Source organism: Pseudopipra pipra, chromosome 3 (genome assembly GCF_036250125.1).
Source record: "Pseudopipra pipra isolate bDixPip1 chromosome 3, bDixPip1.hap1, whole genome shotgun sequence".
NCBI classification, from domain to species: Eukaryota; Metazoa; Chordata; class Aves; order Passeriformes; family Pipridae; genus Pseudopipra; species Pseudopipra pipra.
Genome location: NC_087551.1, coordinates 97,840,613 through 97,863,021, shown reverse-complemented (window position 1 = coordinate 97,863,021; position 22,409 = coordinate 97,840,613). Strand labels below are relative to the sequence as shown.

The following is a 22,409-nucleotide window of genomic DNA, read 5'->3' as shown; positions in this document are numbered from 1 at the left end:
ATTACTTCACTGAATCCCAAATATATGTCCCCACAAAAGGAATAAATGCTGAACTTGTAAATTTAACTTGTAAATTCTGCTTATTCTGGCCTGCATTTACAGATTTTTCTGCAGCCGTCACTGCTCATCTTAAAATGGAAGGATTGGATTCCCTCTGTGCATTACAGCAGGAAAATGACTCTTACTCAAAGTTTCAGAACAAGTCCTGAGGATAGATTCTCCTATTGTTCTGCAAGAAGGACTCTCCTTGATATTAATAAAAGCTTTGTGTGTTCATCATAAGTGGAAGAGGGCAAAGGAGTAATTTATATTCTAGTCATTAATTTGCCCATGTGCCTACTAGGTTGCTTTGTATTATGTACCCTCAACTTGTAACTTTTATCTTTGCAGAGTTCCCTCTGGAACTCTGCTCTAAGAGGGCCTTGTTGCATGCTGGTGTTTTCCTGAGGGGAAGATTCAAACACAGTAATTCTTTTATTAATTTGTCTTTTACTGAAAAAGGTGCTCTAAAATATTTGAACTAAATCTCAGATGTCTATGCCAAGAAGGCACCTGGGTTTGTGGGGGAAAGGGTCTGAAAGGACAGGGAATTTGCTTTCCCTTCTGCCTGACTTTTCCTTAAGCACTCCAGTAGCTCCTTAGAGTAACTTTCTATCCTGAAGTTTTTTGTCTCTTCTGTCTTGTAGATCTTACAATCAGAAACAAGTTCACTAAATATATTTGGGAAGGTCATACAGGTTTTCTGTCAAAATCAAGATCCTGAATTTTGTTGTGCTCTGTTAAGAGAAGTAATAGGCCACATTTAATTAAGAGGATTGAAATAGTAAAACAACTTATTTTAAACAACAACTATGCGAATACAGTCATAACAAGATATAAGAATACTATGTCAAAAGCCTTTTTAAAGTTGAGTTAAATTGCCATCAACTGCTCTTTTTTCATCCACAAAGGCACTCATTTTCTCCTAGAATGCAATTAATTTACAAGACTGTGATCAGTAAGGCATAAATTAAGGCCCAGATATTGTTACTGATTCAGGTGTGGTCAGGTTTGGTGTCCCTGCCTGTGGCAGTGGGAGTTGGGACTAAATGATCTCTAAGGTCCATTCCAACCCCTCGACATTCTATGATTCTTTGATTCTATACTCAGGGGCGAGGAAGATCTGCTGAAGCATAGTGTTATGCAAATTGCATCAGCAAGTCCAAAAAAACTCAGTAGATTGAAGAGGGAGTTCTACATAGACTTCAGGGATCAGGTCTACTGAAGTAAGCTCTGATGTAATATGGAAAGTCAGGGTTTTTTACATGCAGATTGAGAGTATGTTTAGAGAATCACAGAATATGCCAAGTTAGAATTGACCCACAGGGATCATCAAGTCCAACTCCTGGCCCTGCACAGGACTATCCCCAAGAATCACTCTGTGTGCCTGAGAGTATTGTCCAAATGCTTCTTGAACTCTGTCAGGCTTGATGCTGTGACAACCTCCCTGGGGAGCCTGTTCCGGTGGCCAACCACCCTCTGGGTGAAGAACCTTTTTTCTAATATCCAACCTAAACCTCCCGTGACACAACTTCAGGCCATTCCCTGTGGTTCTGTCACTGCCACCACAGAGAAGAGATCAGTGTCTACCCCTCCATTTAGGTTAACTGGATCTGCATATTTTAATTCCCCAGAATCTTCACCTTATATTCCTCTGCTGCTTGACTGTAGCGTTTCCAGGTGAAACTATACATCTGTGACCATGTTTTGGTCAAGTAGTTTAAACTTACTAAGAATTAAAAACCATAGTCCCTAAATCCTGGGTTATTGTAGGTTGAAGAAGTGTTGAGGAGCAATGTAAGGACACATAAAATATTATCTTAATGTACCTCTGGAACAGTGCCATAACTTTGTAGTTTAAGTGCCATGGTAGAAATCACATGCTAAGCATTGGTATTTTTAGTTGTCTAAAATAAATTTACATTCATTCAATCCAGATTTCAATTGACTTGTATTAATATATTGGCAGCACCTTCTTTCTCCTTAACCTTTAGAATTGCCTTTTCTTTCTTCTGGGTCATGTTGCATGAGTTCAGATTTACACAGAACTTTATCCGAATTGCACGAACCAGAGGAATAGCTCCTTAAAGTAAATTTATATGTATATTATAAAAAACTATGCCCTGTACCTTCAGTTTAAATCTAGAACAGTATTTTCTTACCTATTTTACACAGCAGTTTTTCCAGCTGTGACTTTTTTGTCTTATATTATTTGAAAATGGAGGTTGGTATGTCAAAAGAGTGTAGTTACTGACTTTCATGTTGCGAAAAGTATGTAATAAATTGAGGAGATATTTGGGGACCCATTGAAGTAACTGGTAAATGCCCCATTTACCAAATAGGTTAAACAGTGTCTCACGAAACATATTCAGCTTCTAAAAATTTATTCAGGTTATCAGGAGTCATACTTGACAGTTATCATTACTAGAAAATAATGTTCAGAGTCGGGCCTGTTCAGACTCGAGAACAGACAGCTGAGAGGAGACCTCAGCAATGTCTGTAAGTATCTGAAGGGAGAGTGTCAAGAGGACAGAGCCAGGCTTTTCTTGGTGGTGCCAGTCAATAGGACAAGAGGCAACAGGCAGAAACTGATACACAGGAAGTTCCACCTGAATATGAGGAAGAACTTCTTTACTGTGCAGGTAACCGAGCACTAGAACAGATTTTCCACGATGAAGTGTTGACTGGTGCTAATTATGTCATCTTGTATTCCATATTGCTTTTCTATGATGTTACTAAGGGTCAGCATCAGGAAGAATAACTTGGTGAGCCACACCACCCTCTCAGCAATCAGTAAAGATTACTTTTAAAAGTTAACAGTAAATTTTTTTCAGAATTTTTTTTTCAGTTCTCCAGTATTTCTCAAGTATTCTGGGTTTGTTTCTTAACAACAGCCATGTCTTGAACAGCTATTAGGCTATGTTTTTTTGGGGGGAGGTAAATGTTGTCTGAGACTTTGATTTTAAGATGACAAACCTTTTTTTAAATTTTCTTGTTCGTTACTAGTACTATATTTCTCAATAATAATAATAATAGTCAAAAATTCTTCCAGATATATTTAAGTGATTTCTTGATATTACCGTGTTTCCCATTCAACATTTGGTTTTCTTTGATATTTTTAATTCACTGTATCAATAGTTTATGTTTACTAGTAAACTGTTCTGTGTGTGTATATGTGCATATGAATTATTTTTTAATCCTCACAAGCTACAGGTTATTTTTTTTAAGCTTTGGAGTATTGAAGAGGGGGTATTGCCTTTATTTTCTTTTCTTTTCTCTGTTATTAGTGAATGCTTCTCATGTGATTATGTACCTTTTTTATTTTGAACATTTAATGAAATATTTTAAAGTGCTCCTAGTCATAGTCATTTTATGTTAAAAGATTTTCTTCTTCTCAGTTTTTCTCATTATTATTTCCAGCTTTCCTATATTGATGCTTCTAAAGCACCTCACGTTTGTATGTTTTTGTGTGTAGTAGTAGTTACTGGGATAAGATTCTATACATTAATACATAATAGGTCTTAATTGCCTGTGCGCAGATGACCACACAGAGCATGGTTTTTTGGTTGTTTTTGGTTGGTTGGTTGGTTGGTTTTTGTTTGGTTGTTTTTGTTGGGAGGGATTTGTTTGGTTTTTTATTTTGTTTGTTTGTTTGTTTCAGATGCTAAAGAAACTACTCAACCTGTTCCATGTCCTATTTGGTTGGCTTCAACATATCCATCTATATAACAGACCTCTTCTTGTACCCTATCCGGTGGTTTATTAGTTAGAGCACTGATTTGTAACTACTTAGGGCCTTGTTTCCCTAAATCTTCAATAACAAGAATGCACATAATAGAGAGTTGCTAGATCTACTTCTTTCTGTGTAAGTAAGACATATCCAATAATTCGGTTATTTTAAATTCTAACTTAGAGATTTAATTTCTACCAAGACCTTTTTTATCTTTTCCTTCTCAGCATTAATAATCACAGAATCAGAGAATCATAGAGTCATAGAATAGCCTTGATTTGGAAGGGATCTTAAAGATCATTCCCCCCTGCCATGGGCAGGGAACCTTCCACTAGACCAGGTTTCTCAGAGCTCCATTAAGTTGGCCTTGAACACTCCCAGGGATGGGGCATTCACAACTTCTCTGGGCAGCCTGTTCCAGTGTCTCACCACCCTCACAGCAAAGAATTTCTTCCTGATATCTATTCTAAACCTACTCTCAATTTGAAGACATTCCCCCTTGTCCTGTCACTACATGCTCTTGTAAAAAGTCCCTCTCCATCTTTCTCGTAGGCTCCCTTCAACTACTGGAAGGCCACAATTAGGTCACCTTGAAGCCTTCTCTTCTCTAGAAACAATCCCAGTTCTCTCAGTCTTTCCTCATAGAAGAGGTGCCCCATCCTTCTAATCAGCTTAGACCTTTCCATTTTCGTTTTTAGAACTTCTCTTTGAAGCCAGGTTAAAAATTTCTTCTCTTCCTATTCCTGATGCCTTCCTTTTTGCTTTCATACATAATCTTAGATGACAGGCTAAAACTAACTCTAGCCAGCCTGTCCTCAATGTCCACAAGTTCTTTTCTGGAACAGTGACTAAGTATTCTGCAGAACTTTAATGGAGAGGTCATGAATAAAGTAGAACTACTGAGGTGCACTCCTTGTGAGACTAAGGTCCACATTTCCTTCTTCTGCATGTGAAAATAATGAGGAAGCCTGTGTTTGTGTGAGGTTAATGGTCTCAGGAGCAGAAGTCTGTTCCTGGCCATGAAAGTGCAAGGGTGCCTGCCAGGTGACTGTCCTTTTGCAGAACCAATTTGCATCTCACTAGAATTTCAGGAAATTGCTTGCTCCCAACATCCAACCTGGAGGGGTGAAGGCTGAAGTTTTGAAATGTCAGACAAAGTCTTAAAGATCTGTGAGTATATAAATAAAGTCAAAGCAAGAATCTGTTGGCTAAACATAGGCACCTACTAGCATTTGATGTGTCCCAGAGCATTAAAGACACACATTGCCATATATGAGAGGGCATCTAGGTCACAGACAACAGGAGGTGAATTTGTGCCTTTCTAGAGAAGTAGCAGCCTATGTAGGATACACACCAAAATTTAAAGTAACACTGCATGCCTGCAGCTTTTATGATCTTTTTTCACTTCTTTGACCTGCTTCTGGATCTTGATTGTGCAGATCCTATAGGGGCTTTTCCAGCTTGTTGATTTCTTCTTTGATAATATAGTTAAAAGTGTATCCTCAGTGTTCTTGAAGTGCATACTCTGGTTTAGAAAGAAAGGCAAATCTGTTCTGTAGTTTGCCCCTTCCAAATTTACACAGATTATCATAACAACTGGGGCTGTGTTTCCAGGTTAAGATCATAATAGTTCTTTCAGCAGATTTTTCAGTGGTGACAAATGAGGCTAGATAATGTTTTTCAAACATTTTAAAAAAGCATACTAGTCTGAAAATCAAGTAAGTTCACTTCTGGTCTCCTGTCAAGTCCTTACACATTGTGAGAGTTACAGAATAACACAATGTACTGTTTTTTTATTAGTGAAAGAATGTCATCATCTAGTGGGTAATTTTTATATTCCAGAAATACTGTTTTGCGCTTTGATATGGCAACTTGGAAAACTTCAAATGCCTATCAAGACATTGAAGCTAAGAAACAAGATAGGGGGTGAACTCAAGGTATAGAATAGTCACTGTGGATGGGTTAAAGTTTAAGATTTAGTTTGGGTACCTGTAGTAGGTATGCCAAGTGTCTCATGCAGTAGGCTTAGGAGAGCTAGACAGCATGGGCAAAGGAGCCTAGAGACTGATTCTGTCCAGCCTGAAGTAACACCTAGTAGGTGATCAAAGGAATTGTTCCTCAAGCTCTGGTGGCTGTGTTGACCTGGGGTTGAGTTCAGTTGCCTAAGCACAGGCAGTTGGTGTCATTTCTGATGCCAGACGATATCCGAAACCTCTGCCCAGGGTTGGTACATACAACAGAGGATCTATCTGTTCTCTACCTTTCTGGACTGGCAATTGAAGGCTTGATGGGATACCTTACAGGATCTCAGACAGCACCATTGGTTGATGGAGACAGAAGCTTACACTCCAAATGTGTGTGCACACAGCTATGTGTAGGTGTCTTAATTTAAAAATGAAATCCACTCAAGGTTACGCAAAGACCCCCATCAGAAGACTGACCTGAAGCCCCCTGATAGAGGCTAGTGCTTTATTAGCTTTCATAACACCTGTTTATTTTAGAAGATCATCCCTTTAGTGTGGACTAAATCACGCTACCAAGAACCAGGTGTTGACTACCAAGAAGCAGAACTACATCACTAGAGCAGAGCCTTGTGAGAGTGACACTTTCTTTTCACCAAATCCCTGTCACCCACAAATTTTGTTGAGGTGACTTTTCTCCTGATGTAATATGTTGAGAGAGCTCTGTAAAGCACCCCTTGATTTCTTCCTTCCTATCTATTTCCCACATCCATTTGTGTTAAGGAACTGACCAAAGAAAGCTGGGTGATTAAAGGGTTAGCTCAAAGTGACATGTACGTGTTTCCATGTTTTTGCATGGGATATATGACATTCTTACAAGATATCAATCCAAGGATATTGCTATAAAGGGGTGATTGATTTTTTTTCCCCCTGGGGGAACTAGAGCATTATAGTCTATTTCTGTGCTTCCCGACCTTTACGGTATCATCTCTATGTATGAAGCACTTTAGATCCATCTTGCCATCCTGTTCTTCTACATCCAAAGGAGGTGGTGATACAGATACTTCATATATTTTCCCTGACACAGCCTCTTAACATAGTTCAGTGTAATTTGCTTATGTTGAACAAAAGCCTAAACTCTAGCCAGCCTATGTAGTTTTCCTTTGAAAGTCTGTTGAAAATAGTGCATGAAAAATCAGGACAAATTATGTGGCCTTCTGTTAACTACTATAGATTAGTATTTATGATACTTTCCAAGGTCTAATCTGCAGCCTTGCCCCTGTGTGGTAAATATTTAAGATTGATATATATTTATTACTGCGTAGAAAGCTGCACTGCATAGGCAAGTTGTTTATAAAATGAAGGTAACGATTGAGTCATGTAGCAAGTGAGCACATTCCTGAAACTTGAAAAACATAACTAAACAATGAAACATGTTGGCAAAGATGGTAATGCCATATTAAATAATATGAAATATTTGAAGGTCTAAGGATGACTGTTCATCTCCTTCTCAGTCATTATTCCTTCCCCTCTTTCCCATTGCAAAGGGTTTGGTTAGAAAACAATCTGTGGTGTGTGACCCCTTGACTTTCGTTTTAAATTGTATAGAAATCTATTGAATTCTTATTTCAAAACATATGGGAGTAATCAGAGATTTATATTAGAAACATCTCTTTGAAAAGAGAAACCAGCACTTAGTTGCACACTATTTGCTATGAAAGCAGGGCATGGAAACTGACTGTTTAAAGCAGAAATTACTTCATTTTCTGTTTTTAAATAAACATGAGGATCCTAAAAATCCCCTGTAAGTAGAACTTTCCTTTACAGGATAAAATGGAATTAAAATAGTGTCAATAAATTGTGTGAGAGACTGTATCAGTCTGTGCATTGATAGTCTGTGCATGCAGGATAAGAACATTGACTGCCTGCTAATCTATTCCCAGATGGAGGTGGATGCAGACGAGAAGCGCCATCGCACACGCTCCAAAGGTGTTCGAGGTACGTCTCTTGCTTCAGTAAATCACTCAAGGCCCCTGCTCAGGGTGACCTTCATCCTCCAGAATCTCTTTGCACAATTCATTCTGACCCTTGCTTTTACACAACCTTTCTGGTAATTTTTTGTAGAAGAGGGGTACTTGTAATAGATGATAAATTTTTATATATTTTCCATCTCTCTGCAGTTCCCGTGGAACCAGCCATACAAGAGCTGTTCAGGTTAGTGCTCTGAGTGTAAAATGTATCCCCATTAGCAATTTAGAAAATTCATGCCTTTTAATGGGTATAATGCACTTTCAAGTTCATTGGTGGTTTGCTCATGCCCTGCTGCACTGATGAAATTAATTCCCTCGAGACTTGCTAATAAAAAGCATCCCCTCTTTTTTTTTTTCCCCTTCAGTTATTTGATTTCTCTTTCTATCTTGGTTGCCCTCCATCTCTGTAATGCCTACTGCCTACCTGCTTTTAATATAATCTTTCTGCAGCACACCAGCACCTATATGATTAATTCTCTCTTTTGCAGCTGTCCCACACCTGGCTGTGATGGCAGTGGTCATGTTAGTGGCAAATATGCAAGACACAGAAGGTAATATCTGCAATTTTCCATAATTTAGTGAAGAGATTTGGTAAACAAGTTATCTGGCATGGCCTTGATAAACCAAACAACGATAAAAATTAGCAATAAGGCATTCTAGAAGCTATTCAGATTCAGGTTTTTTTTTTTTCTTTCTGACTGTCACAAAATTTAACTCGCGTTTTTGCTGAGGAGACTTGTTCTCGTTGTCAGTCATCTCTCAATTTTTGCATACAGTTCTCTTGCTCATGTGTTGCAAATGAAAATTTGGCCCTAGTTACATGTTGGCACTCATGTTCTTCTGTTATTTAATGTATTTCATAACTGAATGAAAACAAGCTTCTGAGCATTTTAAGTTAAATGATGAGGTTAGATTCAAAGGTCAAAGCTTAAGACAAATCGGTGATAATAAGACTTCAGGGTTCAAATGTTATACTGTAGCAATAAATACCTTTACTTTAGTTTCTAAACCATGATATGTAGAGAATCTCCTGGAGAAAGATTTTTTTTAGCTGTTTATTGTTAATTGTATATAAGGTAGCATATATTACACATGCTACATGTGTTTCAAATTAATTTAGCCCTCAGTCTTTCCATTTCTGTGTCTACAAGGTCAATGATGAATAGTGTTGCACATCTGTATAAACATCATTCCTTTCCTGAATCATTTGTCCATTAATTTCTTGTGCAATATTTTGAAATTTTAACAACTCTATAATACATGTATTTTTCTCTCATGCTGTGCATTTCATTTGACATATTTTGTACAGTAGCCCATTGGAAGAGATAAAATGGCTGATGTTTGGGCCATCTCTTTTCTCAGTAGGGGGAGGTGTTCAAACCAGTGTTAAATTCTTCTGAAACTAAGATTTTTTTCATTTTTGACTTTTTCAGGTTTTAAAGCACTTGTGGTGTTTATAAGAGCACATATTTCACACCATATCTGATTACCGCTTTGTAATGAGGGCATATGGGCTTTATGAATTAAATTGAAATTAGATATTTGTGGTTTAGGCATTTTTTTGAAACGAGAGAAGATACTGAACAGTGCCACTCAGTCCACTCATGTGGCTTTTTTCTTATCGGTGAATGAAGCCTAGGGATAAATCCAGAAAATACTTTCACAATTAAAGCAAGAAAAGAGATACTCCTGATATTAAAATTAGTTTGAATTAAATTTGAACAATATAAATGGTAAAATAATTATTCAAATTTATTTTCTTAAACGTTTTTCACTCATAAGAGCAATACCATTTTTGTGGTTATTTTAAGGCTTGATTAGATTGGAACACTGATTTAGGAAAAGTAACCAAAATAATTATTTTTAAATTCACTTGTGACTTCTCATTTCAAACCATGGTTTTCTTTTGTCCATGTTCTTTATGTAAATACAAGCCTCACAAGTAATTAATAAATGGCACTGAATCCTTCTTTTCCCTCAGAAATTTCATGACAGTCAGCAGTTAAATTAAATGATTATAACATTTCTTTACACTTCATGGAATTTTTGTGCAGATTTCAAAAACAAAAGCCTTGAAACATGCAGAAGAAACCCTTTAGCTTAAAAAAATCTGACTTTTCTTCTGAATTGCTCTAACTTTGTGTTAGAGTTAGTGACTATGTTTGTCTAAAATCACCCTTTTTGGGAAAGGGGAAAGAATAGATGTGAGGTTTGAAAAGATTACATGTAGTTTTGAGGCGTTAATTCCATATTTTGCTTTCTTTACATGATTCTGGTATGTCAGTACACGAACAGACTGAATCTCAGAGTAGTTAATTAAATGAAATTTTAGGCAGATGCACAAAGAATAAAAATTGGAAATACATCAAAAATTCCTTTTCCTGCTGAAGATTTGTGGAGCTTTTATGTTTTCTTGTCACCCTGATTGCCAATCCACTAATCAAAATATATTTAGCCAATATATGTCTTATTTAATGTAAAAACACGAAGTTCTTTGTGGAGGTTTACAATGTGCATATCTGTTTTCTAAAAGAAAAGTAATATTTATATCTCAACCAATAACTACTAAATTTACCATTTTGAAAGAATCTGAAGGAATTTTTCTTTTTTTTCTATTTTGCTATTTGGGTGGGAAAGACCCAAACATTTCTTCCAAGGAAATCAGACTGTCTTAAAAATTTTATGTGTTTGGGGAATTGCAGATCTCAGCTGATGCCTAACTCAACTCTGTTTAGACCTACAGAGCATTTTAATGAGGTTAGGACCTTTTCATTCACAATATCAGACCAGGCTGTTATTAGGAATGAAATGTATTTGCTTCCATTAGATGTAGTCAGAGCTTTCCAGAATTCTATTTCTTCTATAATGTCTCAAAGTATCTGAAATATCAAGAGTTTTTTTTTCATTGTAATTTTATCCCTGCAATAGCAATGTGACAGTGAAAACCATGTTCAGGTAGTACCTTAAACATAGACTGAAATAAGCAGATCCTTTCAAATTTTCAGATAGATTCAGGGGATGCAAAATTATTTTGCTCATAAAGTATTAAATAAAAGTTAACAGAGAGTTTTATCATATGTTTCGTACCTTAGTTGTATTTTTACATATTTTTAATTATGAAAGAGCTGCCATGTAGGGTTAACTAGGGGAACGAGCAGACCTTCTCTGTCATTGATGTTTCCTTTGAGGTGTATGAAAACACAAGTCTAGTTCTAGGTAGGGTAACAGTGGTAACAGCTTGTTGTGTCATTTCCATCTTTTTGATTTTTTCTTTGTGTCAAGTTTTATTTGGAAGGGAAGTAAAACCTTGCATGACTTGGTACTTTGCTCTCAAGTTTGGTGCTTGATGTCAGCTTATTAGTTGGGAATGCTAATAGACAGCTTAGATGGAGAAATTTCTCCAAAGGGCACTTTAGGGCAGGATGCTGGGATCTCCAAAATTAACTTGGTGAAAGCACCTCTCTCCAGTGACTGCATAAAAAGTCAGAAAGATTAGCATCCCAGTTTGGGCACTGAGGGGAAGTGACCAAAGTTAGGTGGTGTGCCTACCTTCTTCAAAGCAGCCTCATCACTTTTTTGTACTTCAGTAGTTTCTGGAAACCTGAAGCTGTCACAGACCTAGTGCTGTTTATGATACACAGCATGAGGCAATGCCTCAATGTTAAAATTTACACAAATAGGACTTCAGTACCTGTTGTTTATGATTCCAGGCACCTGAGGCCAACTGAACAAAGCCTGGGAAAGATCTGAAAGCAAAGAAAAACCAAAAAAAAAAAAAAAGAAGCCACAGACATGTTCAGATAGTGGTGGAGACAAGAGAAGAATTCAGATCTTAGGAGTGAAAACCAGAGCGTGTCCCTGGGCTCCTGATACTGTTTATTTTATTCCCTTGGTAGCTCTTCAGGCCCATTGTGCATAGCAGGATAATGATGAACACTACTCTTATACCTTCAGAACTGTGAATTCATTTTGAACAATAAGCTTGGTCCAGATCGTTGCATACTTCTAACTGTGAACAATCCATCTGGGTATAGCAGTGACTCAGGCCACACCAGGAGCGTGTTCCCAGAACTGTGTTTTCGGGATATCTTTTGGCTAAGCATCTGAAGAAAAGCATAGATTCAACTGTTCTTTCATTGGAATTAGCAGGAAATTTGCCACTTTCATTAATCAGCTTTAAAGACAATAAGATTCACATTGTGTATATACAAATATAAATGTGAAAGTAAGTCCAGTTTCTGGTCTGTTTTGCAGGTGCAAATCCCACAGATACTTTAGAGTAATTGAGAGCAAACTGGCCCATGTTATTGACTAAATAGATGCGAATGATGGCTTTTAGAAATATAGCACTTTACTTTGTTGCTCAGCATTTAGCATCCTTTTAAAACACATCATATGTCAGATAGGTGCCAATGATTTACCATGTAAATAGGTATGTAGACATGTCATAAAAATCCTAACTAGATTCCATTAAAAAAATACTGATTACATACAATGGCCTATTTTAAAAGCTTCTTAGCATAATAGCTTTATTTTTTTTCTCAAGTAACAAAAGCAATTAGATTCTGTAATGGATTAATCACTTGCCAATTACCACACATTTCAGAATGAAACCCATTCTAACAAATGAAACTTGAAAAAATCTTAAGCTGGTAGCATGTATATTAATTTAGAATTCTTTTAATGCATACATCAGTGTATATTTGAAAGCAGATAAAGCCATTGTATAGAAATTAAATCAAAATACGATCGTGGTCTGAAACAATATGCATAAAATTTTAGTGAAGTAGAACTGTTGAGGCCAAATGATAAACCCTTCAGATTTAAAATGGAAATGCTGGTAGAGCTTTCACTATGCCATGAATTTCAATTTGATTGCTGAAAATAAGAATTCAGATTAAATAAACCAACTTAAACATTTCATCTACTGAGGAATTTTTCATGCCTTTTCTTCAGTTCATATTTTGTTCGTAAGGGATTTATTTTAATTAATCACTGATACAAAGCCTTGCAAAAAAAGACGAATCTCAAAAATTAAGAGGGATCATAAAATGATGTGTGTATTTGTAATGTATGAATTTTCCCTAACTTTATAAAATAGATTGCATTTTAATTTTCCACCAAATTTCTTGATAGCACCACTTCTTTGTTGCTTTACCTGGCTGTCTCTGATTTATTACATTATACAGATAGAATTGTTATGATCAACTTTTAATTTTTAAGCATGAGATTTCTCACTTCATACAGCAATTTGAATTTATAAATACCTTAGAGTTTAACATTGCTGTTTTGATTAGAGAAGGCCTCACATACTGTTGTATTGCCATTATATACTGTAGTTTAGTCTATATTTTCTAACCGAGCGAGTGAAATAATTCAGGCTCCCAAACTTCAAAATTAAAAGAGTCAAATGTCTCTCTGTTATTAGAAAATTATTGAATTTCTGTGGCTTGTTGTGCCATATTTCTTATTCAAATTTTTTCATTTCATATACCTTTTCACCCACCAGTTTGATTGCCATGGCTGCAGCCGTGGGTGAATAATTGCCTGTCTTCACAGGAGCATGTTCTGGAGCTAAAGTCGAGTGCTTGCTTCCTGATGTATGCCTCATTTGGATTCTGCCGACAGCCTAGGGGCTGTATTATTCATGCCTTGACAGATAGCACTCACTAAAAGCATTGGAACAGGGCCAGGTACTGGCAGAGAGATAGTGGAGCATTGCAACTTGCAACTGAGAGGAGCATCTATAATAGAAAAAAAGAGAAATCCTCATACCTTCCTTTTACTGGTCTCACTTTGATGAAGAATTAATTTGCATCAAAATAAAATACCCTAAAAATAAATGCATTTTTTCTGAACTACGCTTGAAAGTTTAACACAATTTTCCACATTTAATTGCAAAGCCGATTTTAATTAGTAAGGCCCTGCATGTGAAAAATGAAGATTCACTTGGGTGAGTGTAACACATTGCAGTGTCTGCTGAATGCTCTAATTAATGTATGGCTGCTGTACAACAGGGTGCACTGTGGGATATTTATGAAAAATTCTGTGCACGCAGCCAGTCTAGCTGTATTTTAGTTCTTGAATCACAAGAATAAATAACTTTTCCCCCTTTATTCTTTATGAGACATCATTGTGCATGCCATCACTCCATCCATAAACTTTATGGCATGCCTGTCCTTTTTACTATTTGTCAAAGATATAATAAATCAGAAACCAGGACATACATATTTTAACATTAATTTGATAGCATAGCATGGTTGCATGCTGTGCAGAACCAGAGGTCCACTGATGCATCTGTGTTAAAACCTAACCACAGAACAGTGAGGTCCTTATTGTTGCTTGCTTTCATGATGCTGTGAAAAATCCCACTGCATGCTGGAAGTATAGACAAATGTATATTCTTTTAAGCTGATAGTCAACCTTTATTATAGTGTTAAATAATGATAAAATAGTTCATTGGATATTTACCTAAGGAAATACTTTGACACTGCCTGTGCAATTCAATTCTATTTCATTTAACTGTGTATTTGCTAAAGACTTTGGCAAGTTGTGGTAAATACCAAGAATATTATTATAAATATATTTTATATGAAGTAATCCACCACTCAGGGTTTGTAAAAAATGTTAATAAATGAAGCTTCACTGTTTATTAAATTCACCTAAAGAGAAATAAGTAAGTAAATAAAAAAGTGGAAGAGCATAGGGATTTTGAAACAGAACACTGCAAACAATAAATAAATGTGCTGACAGAGAATCCATAATGTATTAGAGGTCTGTATTGGCTGCTGTCTGGATTCAGCAATATATCCTTTGTCTGATTGTTGATTAATGATAAGAAAGGTGCAAAGTTGGGTCTGAAACGTCAAGCAAATATACACCAGCAGTTGGCGTGTGGCTCTGCATGCTAGTGGCCATTGTCTAGAGGTGACTACACAAAGGAACCACAGTTCAATTGCTCCTACCACCATCTCTGCTGGGAATAGCTATTCCAGTGGCAGGAAGTTGCAGGACCTGCATGTACCAGGAGCACAAGCCTTATAAAGGCAGGGGAAAGAAAGTAAATCAGGGGCAGGAGCTTGGAGAGTGCTGACGTAAGTGTGCAGCAGCAGCAACAGAGGATTTAGGATGTGCTTTGTGGCTTGTATGTTGCTGTAATGATATGCTCATTTTCTTTCAAATGGAAGGTGCTGCATTTCTCATGCAGCAGTTCACTTGCAGGCACAGTGTTTTCTGTGGAAGGATCTGTCTGGAGATGTTCCTATCAGCTACAAAATAAATGTAGACCATGCAGAAAGTATGGGAAAGAAAATAAAAAAAAAAAAAGGAGAAAGAACATCCGGTAATAATGGGGAGATAATTTCCCCAAACAAGCTATACACATTTTTTTCCTTGCCAATGGGAAATGTGTTTGGTTGGTCTGGTAGGTTTGCTGAGAACATTGTGTTCTCTTAGGAGAGAAATAAATCGTCTTGAGGTTGAATAATTTGTGCTTTTCTTAATGGAAAAGAGGATCTACAGAGTTGATTCGCACGTGGTGGGCATGACATTTTATCTCACTGTGCCTCTGTTTCCCCATTTGTAAACATCTTAAGGTGTAAAGACAGAAGCATGTATGGGGGATTATAACAAACACAGAGCCCAGAACTCTGGCTCTGGTATTTATCTGCTGTATAAATAAAGATCTGTTAGATGGTTATTGATGTCAGAGGAAGTCTAACCTTACAATTCAGTGCTTTTTGGATCAAAACATTTTTCTGGATAATAGAGCAGAATTAACTGATTTGTAATGACAAGACAATTTTACATTTAGAGTCTAGTCTAGTTTCCCTATTTCATAGTTTGTGAATTATTTCTACAATATTTCTGTAAAAATATTGATTCTGAGGTTAAAAAGCTGTAGGTATTTAAAAAAAAATCTTTTTCCTTAATGTGTATTTTAGTGAAAATGCAGTCATGGTTCTTAACCATAGACTAAACCAAAAACATCATGAGCAATGTTATGCACTGAGTTTAGGGTGCTATGGAGCTGCCTGCATCCTCCTTCCAACAGTTCTTCTGAGCAGCAGCACAGCTACCATGTGTTAAAAAGGCCTGTGGATTGAAGCATCTCAAGTCAGGTCTTTGGAAACAGGAGAATTTACTGGTGAATACTGACAGCTGGATGGACAGGGAACCCCATCTTATTCCTTGTTCCAGTGTCCAACACAAATAACATAGATGACTCTGAAAAAGTTTTTGTGGTGGTACCCACACTTTCAGAATATCATTGCTCCTCTTTTTTCTCCATCTCAGTGAAAATGATTTGAAGTCTGCTAGAATCATCAAAAAAGGAGGCAGGAGAAATCATATATTTAAAGAATAAATAAAACTCTAGTTATCTTTTCTTTCAAATGCTTGTATTTTATGAGATCGAGCACCCTAGGTATTACCTGGGCTAGCAAAAGAATATGAAGAAAATAAGAAATGAAGTAAAAAATTAAAGAGCCCTAAAAAATACACTATGATTTTTCTTTAAAGACTTCTATTGAGGTTTTTCAATAAGTTGAGACAACCCTTTCAAAGATGTCACTTCTTATTAGTGGTTGATATGAAGTACTACTTCTAGTGATGTCAGCTCAGGACAAGGAAAGGAGAGGAAGTCCTGAGCCATCTTTGATGGCAATAATAAATCTAAATAAATACATCCACAGTATAGAATCAAATGCCTAGGGGATAGATAGCTCCTGAAAACATCCTCAGCACTATACAGCTTAGGACACTGTAAATGGTGATACCTTTTACAGTGTCCAGGTAACTAGTGTCCAGATAACCAGGTGATTGGACCTACTAAGTTAGTTTTTCTGGCTACTCACCTTAATCACCTTGCAGAACCTTATATCCTTTCATTATTTGCAAGAACCAGCAGCACCCTGCTCTAAGTATCCATGGAAGAGTGGAGAAGAGGTATAATCACAGAATATTGTGAGTTGAAACAGACCCACAAGGATCATCAAGTCCAGCTCTTAAGTGAATGGCCCATGCAGGGATCAAACCCACAACCTTGGCCTTATTAGCACCATAATCTAACCAACTGAGCTAATCTCAGGGTCAATGCCTAAGAGACAATTTTCCTGTGATTGAAGTTGGGCCTGTGTCTTAAATCCATGAATTAAGATAAAATTTGTAATACTATTAAGTATAGTCAGACAGTACAGGATATGATTGGCTTTAAATGCCAATAACAGTAATTTAAAAGAAAGGTTTTTTATGTTCAGTTCCCTGTGACTGGGACAGACTTCTCTACCGTCAAGTTTTTTATTTAAAGTAGTGAGCAGGCCACTAAATTGGATACACAAGGAGTGGAAGGAATGCTTTCTGTTCAGCTGATCCTCATGAAAGAAATTCACCAAAGGTATGCACCTGCAACTGTTTTTTACCCTCATAATGTCTTCAGGAGAAAATCTTACCCATACTTTGTGAATGAGGAATAGGTGTTCAGAATAAAGGTTAGAGCTAAAAACTGGCATTCATTTAACTTCTGCTTTAAGTCCAAAGGACCCTCATCAACTCTCCCTTATTTTGTGTCTAACCCTGAAGTCACAGTAGGACTGTACTTTTAACATTAAGCTTGTCCAAATTTGGAGTCATAGAATTGTTGAGGTTGGAAAAAGACCCTTAAAATCATTGAGTCCAAGTGTTAACCCAGCACTGCTAAGTCCATCATTAAACCATATCCCCAAGTGCCACTTCTACACGTCTTTTAAATACCCATGGGGATGGGTTCCTTGGGCAGCCTGTTCCAATGCTCAATAATCCCTTCAGTGAAAAAATTTTCTTAATATCCAACCTAAAACTCTCCTGGCACAACTTAAAGCTCCTTCCTTTCATCCTATCACTTGTTACTTGGGGGAAGAAACCAATCCCCACCTCACTACAGTCTCCTCTCAGGTTGTTGTAAAGAGCAATAAGGTTTCCTCTCAGTCTTCTTTTCTCTAGCCTATACAACCCCAGCTCCCTCAGCTCCTTCTCATCAGACTTGTGAAAACATTTATTTGGGCACCTTGATGCCATATTAAGTCCATAGCATAGATGGTACATTTCTAATCTCTCATCTGCTTGTTTCAGTGTAGCAAGTGTTTAAATGTTAAAGTCCTCCAGTTTGTGATCTGTACAAACATGGCACTCACACGCTGTTTTATTCTTTGTCAATAGGCATTAGGACATGTTTCTTCCATCTTGTAGGAACTTGCATTGACTATAAAGAAGTTAAGATGTCGGGATGTTTGTATTCTTTTTTCTTCATCCGTTCTTTTACAGACAATAATATATTCAAAAGGAAGAGGGAAGGATATAGCTTTGTAACTTTGAGCAATCACTTGGAGACAGAAGAACCCTGTTTTCAGTCTCAGCATTAGCATTTCATATAGGAGACAGACAGTCATTTCAGAGGGGAATTCAATGAATCCTTCACTGGTAGTAAAGAACATGTAAATATATTGTTTTGCATGAAGTATTAGAGAAGTGGGCACTCTCAACCTAGATTACTCTAAAATCTCATGAGCAATCAGTCTTCTGAAGGGGTTAAACGAAGCTTCAGTTACCCCTGGCAAAAGAGGATATTAAACACAAGATGCTCACACATTTCTCTAAGTTCTAGATTGGAAAATGGCTAAGGCTGGGATTGTGATTCCTTCTCTGACCATCCCCAAGTCAAACGACTGAGTTAATCTCTGGTTTTGTGAGGAAAAAAAAGAGAAGGCTTAAGGCGATGTGGGTTCCTTCCAGCTCAGCATATTCTGTGATTCTGTGATTAATTCCAGGAGTTAAAATTGCCCACTACAGAAAATATCTTCTGCCAGTCCAGATTACAGTGTCTAAATTCTGCTGTGTGTTAAATCTCTGCATGTCCCTAGGTATAAGAAGAGGAACAATCATACCTCACTTGGATGTTAGAATTTCACTGTGCCGCTGTGCATAGAAACCGAGAGCTGTAATGCTTTTGCTCCCTTGGTAAACCAGCAGTTCGTGACTCTGTTGCCACACAAGAAATTTGCGTCACAGCTAGAAGTTGAGTCATACCTCTGAATTCTACTCCAGTGCCTTTTGCTTTGGACCATCCTTCTTATGTTAAAAGTTCATTTTGACAAAGATTAGCAAATGAGTTCTTGTTATTTAGTATTTGCAGGGACAGTAAGAAAAATGTGCTAGAATTACTGATATTTAATGTAGATCTTGCTTGGGCATGGTTTCTTCTGGAGTGATCAGTGAGGATTAATGGTTTGTTGGTTCTAGTAACCATGTGTACCTGTTCAGGAGAAGGGGACAAGCAAACTATCATCTCAAACAAGAGGATATGTCACACATCATGATATGGGTGATTAATATTCTCTGACATGAATCTTATAGATGTTTGCATGTCAGTAGCCACCAAACAAAAAAACTGATTTTGAAACTTATTTCTCAGAGAATTCTCTGGATATTCCATGCATACATTCCATTCCATAACAAGACTGGTCATAGCAACTTTTTACTAGTGCATATTTATAGTGGATAGGAGTTTGGGATGGAAAGAAAACAAGTAATAGATTGTTTTTCTGTCTGAAAATGTAGGAATAATTCCTACAGAATGTAATTGCATGACTTTATTTTGAGCAGGGCTTTGAAATTAACATTTCTAGTTCTTAAAACACAGACACTTGACTCTTGTTTTTAATTCCATGTGACATAAGGAATTACCAGCTTTACAGTCTTCTGTCCCTTCCACAATGGCGAATTTTTTTCAGTGCTTCTGGAAAGGCAAGTGTACTACTTTCTGAGTCATAGTCCTGTCTCTGCAGCACCTAGGTGTTCCTTGGAAATACTGACATTCTCAGAACTGACATGGCCTGGCTTTGCTTAGCTTGTGAAACCTAAAGAGCTCACAGAGAAGAATGGACTCAGAAACAGAGTCAGAGTTATAAAACAAATACCATTTTAGAAAGAATGGAAATAAATTCTGACTACTGTGTTAACTTCAAACCTTAGCAGTCAAGCTTGCTGCTTCCAGTTATGTTATTAAAAGGATGTAGGAGGAAGGACTGAACAGTTAAAATGGCATTGACTAAAAGTGGAAACACTTATTTAAAATGTCAGCATTTAATCAAAACTCTAAACCAGAGAAAACATTTAGCTTTTTCTGTCTACTATAATGTTGACTGTTCATTGAAAATTATAGCAGTCAGTCAGATTTGGAAATCACAGTGTAGTGGACAGCTCAGGGAGAACCACAACAGGACTGTCATGGTCAGTTTAGATTTGTTAGAAGCATTTTTTTTTGTACTTTATATGTATGCTAGGGGTTAAGCTCATCTCGTGTGTAAGCAGGAATAGAATTTCATTCCTCTCACACTGGAGCACTTTGTAATTATGTTGCTCTAGAACTCTGCAAAACACCACAATAAAAGATAAAATTCTATAGGCTGGTATGAAAAAGAAGGATAATGAGATGATACCAACATCCCTATTTTTTAAACAATAAAATGAGATGATACCAACATCCCTATTTTTTAAACAATAAGGAAATATCAAATCATCTGATAAAGAGTCAGGAATGATTTACCTACAGGCTACATTACAGTATAGCTTTGCATGATGTCAGATAATTTGAAGTGACATCATACCTATGCAGCTTTTCATCCCTACCTTCACAACCTTCCAGGTATTTTGGACACTAAAATGTCATCTTGCACCTGGCCCACCTTCTGTTTAGTATCTTTACCAGTTAATTAGAGATGAGAGAAAAGTTTTCCACCATTAAATTTCTACATCTGTAGATGTAAGCATATCAGAATGTAAGCACAAACTTCTAGAGCATAACACAAGTAGACCTTTGGTACTAAAATTGAAGACAAGGACCCACAAAAATCCCAAGTCTGTAGTTGGCTAAACTTGAAATAGAAAACCTATTTGTGTATTCCCACAGGCACTCCCAGCATAGCTAAGCTATGCTGCTCAGGGCTTTCTACAGGCCAGAACATTTGGGATTTGCAGGCTGCAGGTAATTCCACCAGCATCCTCTGATCCAGAAGGCACAGCAGGCATTGTCTGCTCACACTGACATGCAGGCACCCCATTTCTGTAGGCAGCATAGCAGTAACATCCCCTTTCACTGAAAAATTTAATGATAGTGATGCATCCTAGTGGTGGTGAGCAATGACTCTTCAATAAGCAACATACTGCTTTGGTTTCTCTGTTAGCCTGAGTCAGTGCAAGGGAAGGGAAGCTGTTCCACTTAACCTGACAATTTTGTCAACTTTGTTAAAATTGTTAAATTGTTGTTAAGAAAAAAAACAACAAACAAATAACAGTACCACACCACCTGTATCAAAACAGAGAGCAATAAAGTAGCCATCCATACTTCAGACATTATTTTTGTACCTGCATCAGAGAGTGTCTTTTTTTGATTATGAGTCATGTTTTGGAAACATTCTTTTTGTGGTAGTTCATGTTAGTGTGGATACAGCTCAGTCAACATGCTTGCTCTAGTGACTCCCAGACTTACATACCTACATATTACCACTGGGGAATTTATTATCTAAGGAACTTAACTTTGAAGGACCTAAGTTTAGCTAAGTGTGATGACATGGAATGTTGCCACAACAGTTCTCATGATAGAACCCCAAATACAAAGGGACCAGTTTTAAAAGTAACACATTGCTAGCTCAACTTTCAGTGAGATGTATCAAGCATAGAATGCCTCACATAGAATGCCTCAAATATTAAAAATAATTAAAGTATCTTTGAAGTGGCATACACTTTCTAAAAAGTTGCCTTTCATCTTTTAACACTGAAGAATGTTTTCCTGTTCTTGCCATCTTCCTGTTAAACATTTCTTTTCCAGCCATTGCCCGATTTTACTTTCGGTCCTTGGACACAACATAATTCTGGACCTTTTGCTATTGGGTTGTTGACCCTTACTACCTTTCCTGTCTATGCATCTTTAAAACTGAGCAGTTGAAATTCAGAGAGGGATAACTGCTACATTTCCCTTAGAAATCTAGCCATAGGAGGTATACTGGCAGCAGATTTTCAATGGAAATCACCATTTCCACCCACAACCCAGCTGCCACATTTAAACCATGCTATATGGGGCTTCCACTCCCTTGGGAGGCTGTTTTCATTTTCCTTCAGAGGCTCTTCTACAGTCTAATGGAACTTGCTGTCAGCTATAAAAAGTAACATTATATGCCATAGTATTTTTTTTAATTGTGATATGACTCAAGTTGAAGCCTTCTTTTACTGGAATAGAATGTGATGGAATTCAGTTCGACTTTTTTGTTTGGTGTTTTTTTACCTGAACAGACATCTTTTCTTTCATCAGATATATCAAAAAAGGCCAGATTAAGGCAAAGCCATTTAGGCATCTGGCTTTTGGAGTCATGTGATTAAACTAGGAGGTAAGCTTTTATTTTTAGACTAGAGTATTTCTAATTCTCCTAATCATGAAAAAAAAGGTGAAAAAAAAATAACTGAACATGAGATATAGATTTGTCCTTTGAGTCTGCCAACGGCTTGAACCTATTTCTTTATGGTAGGCAAGCTTGTAATTTGGTGGAAGTACTACCTGCAAGACTCCCTAATATTACAACAAAGCAACTTCTGCGTGCTGCATTTCCGTAGATTATTATC

The 22,409-nt window shown here is 37.0% G+C and overlaps 1 protein-coding gene across 20 annotated transcripts in view; it reads left to right on the top strand.

Moving 5' to 3' along the window:
• Positions 1-22,409, top strand: part of MYT1L (myelin transcription factor 1 like) — a 305,799-nt gene that overhangs the window by 173,327 nt on the left and 110,063 nt on the right. For all 20 annotated transcript variants that reach the window (XM_064650442.1, XM_064650448.1, XM_064650457.1 and 17 more), the window contains exons 3-5: positions 7,674-7,728; positions 7,911-7,944; positions 8,249-8,311. In XM_064650442.1, the coding sequence (XP_064506512.1) occupies positions 7,674-7,728; positions 7,911-7,944; positions 8,249-8,311 (152 nt within the window). The remainder of the gene's footprint in view (positions 1-7,673; positions 7,729-7,910; positions 7,945-8,248; positions 8,312-22,409) is intronic.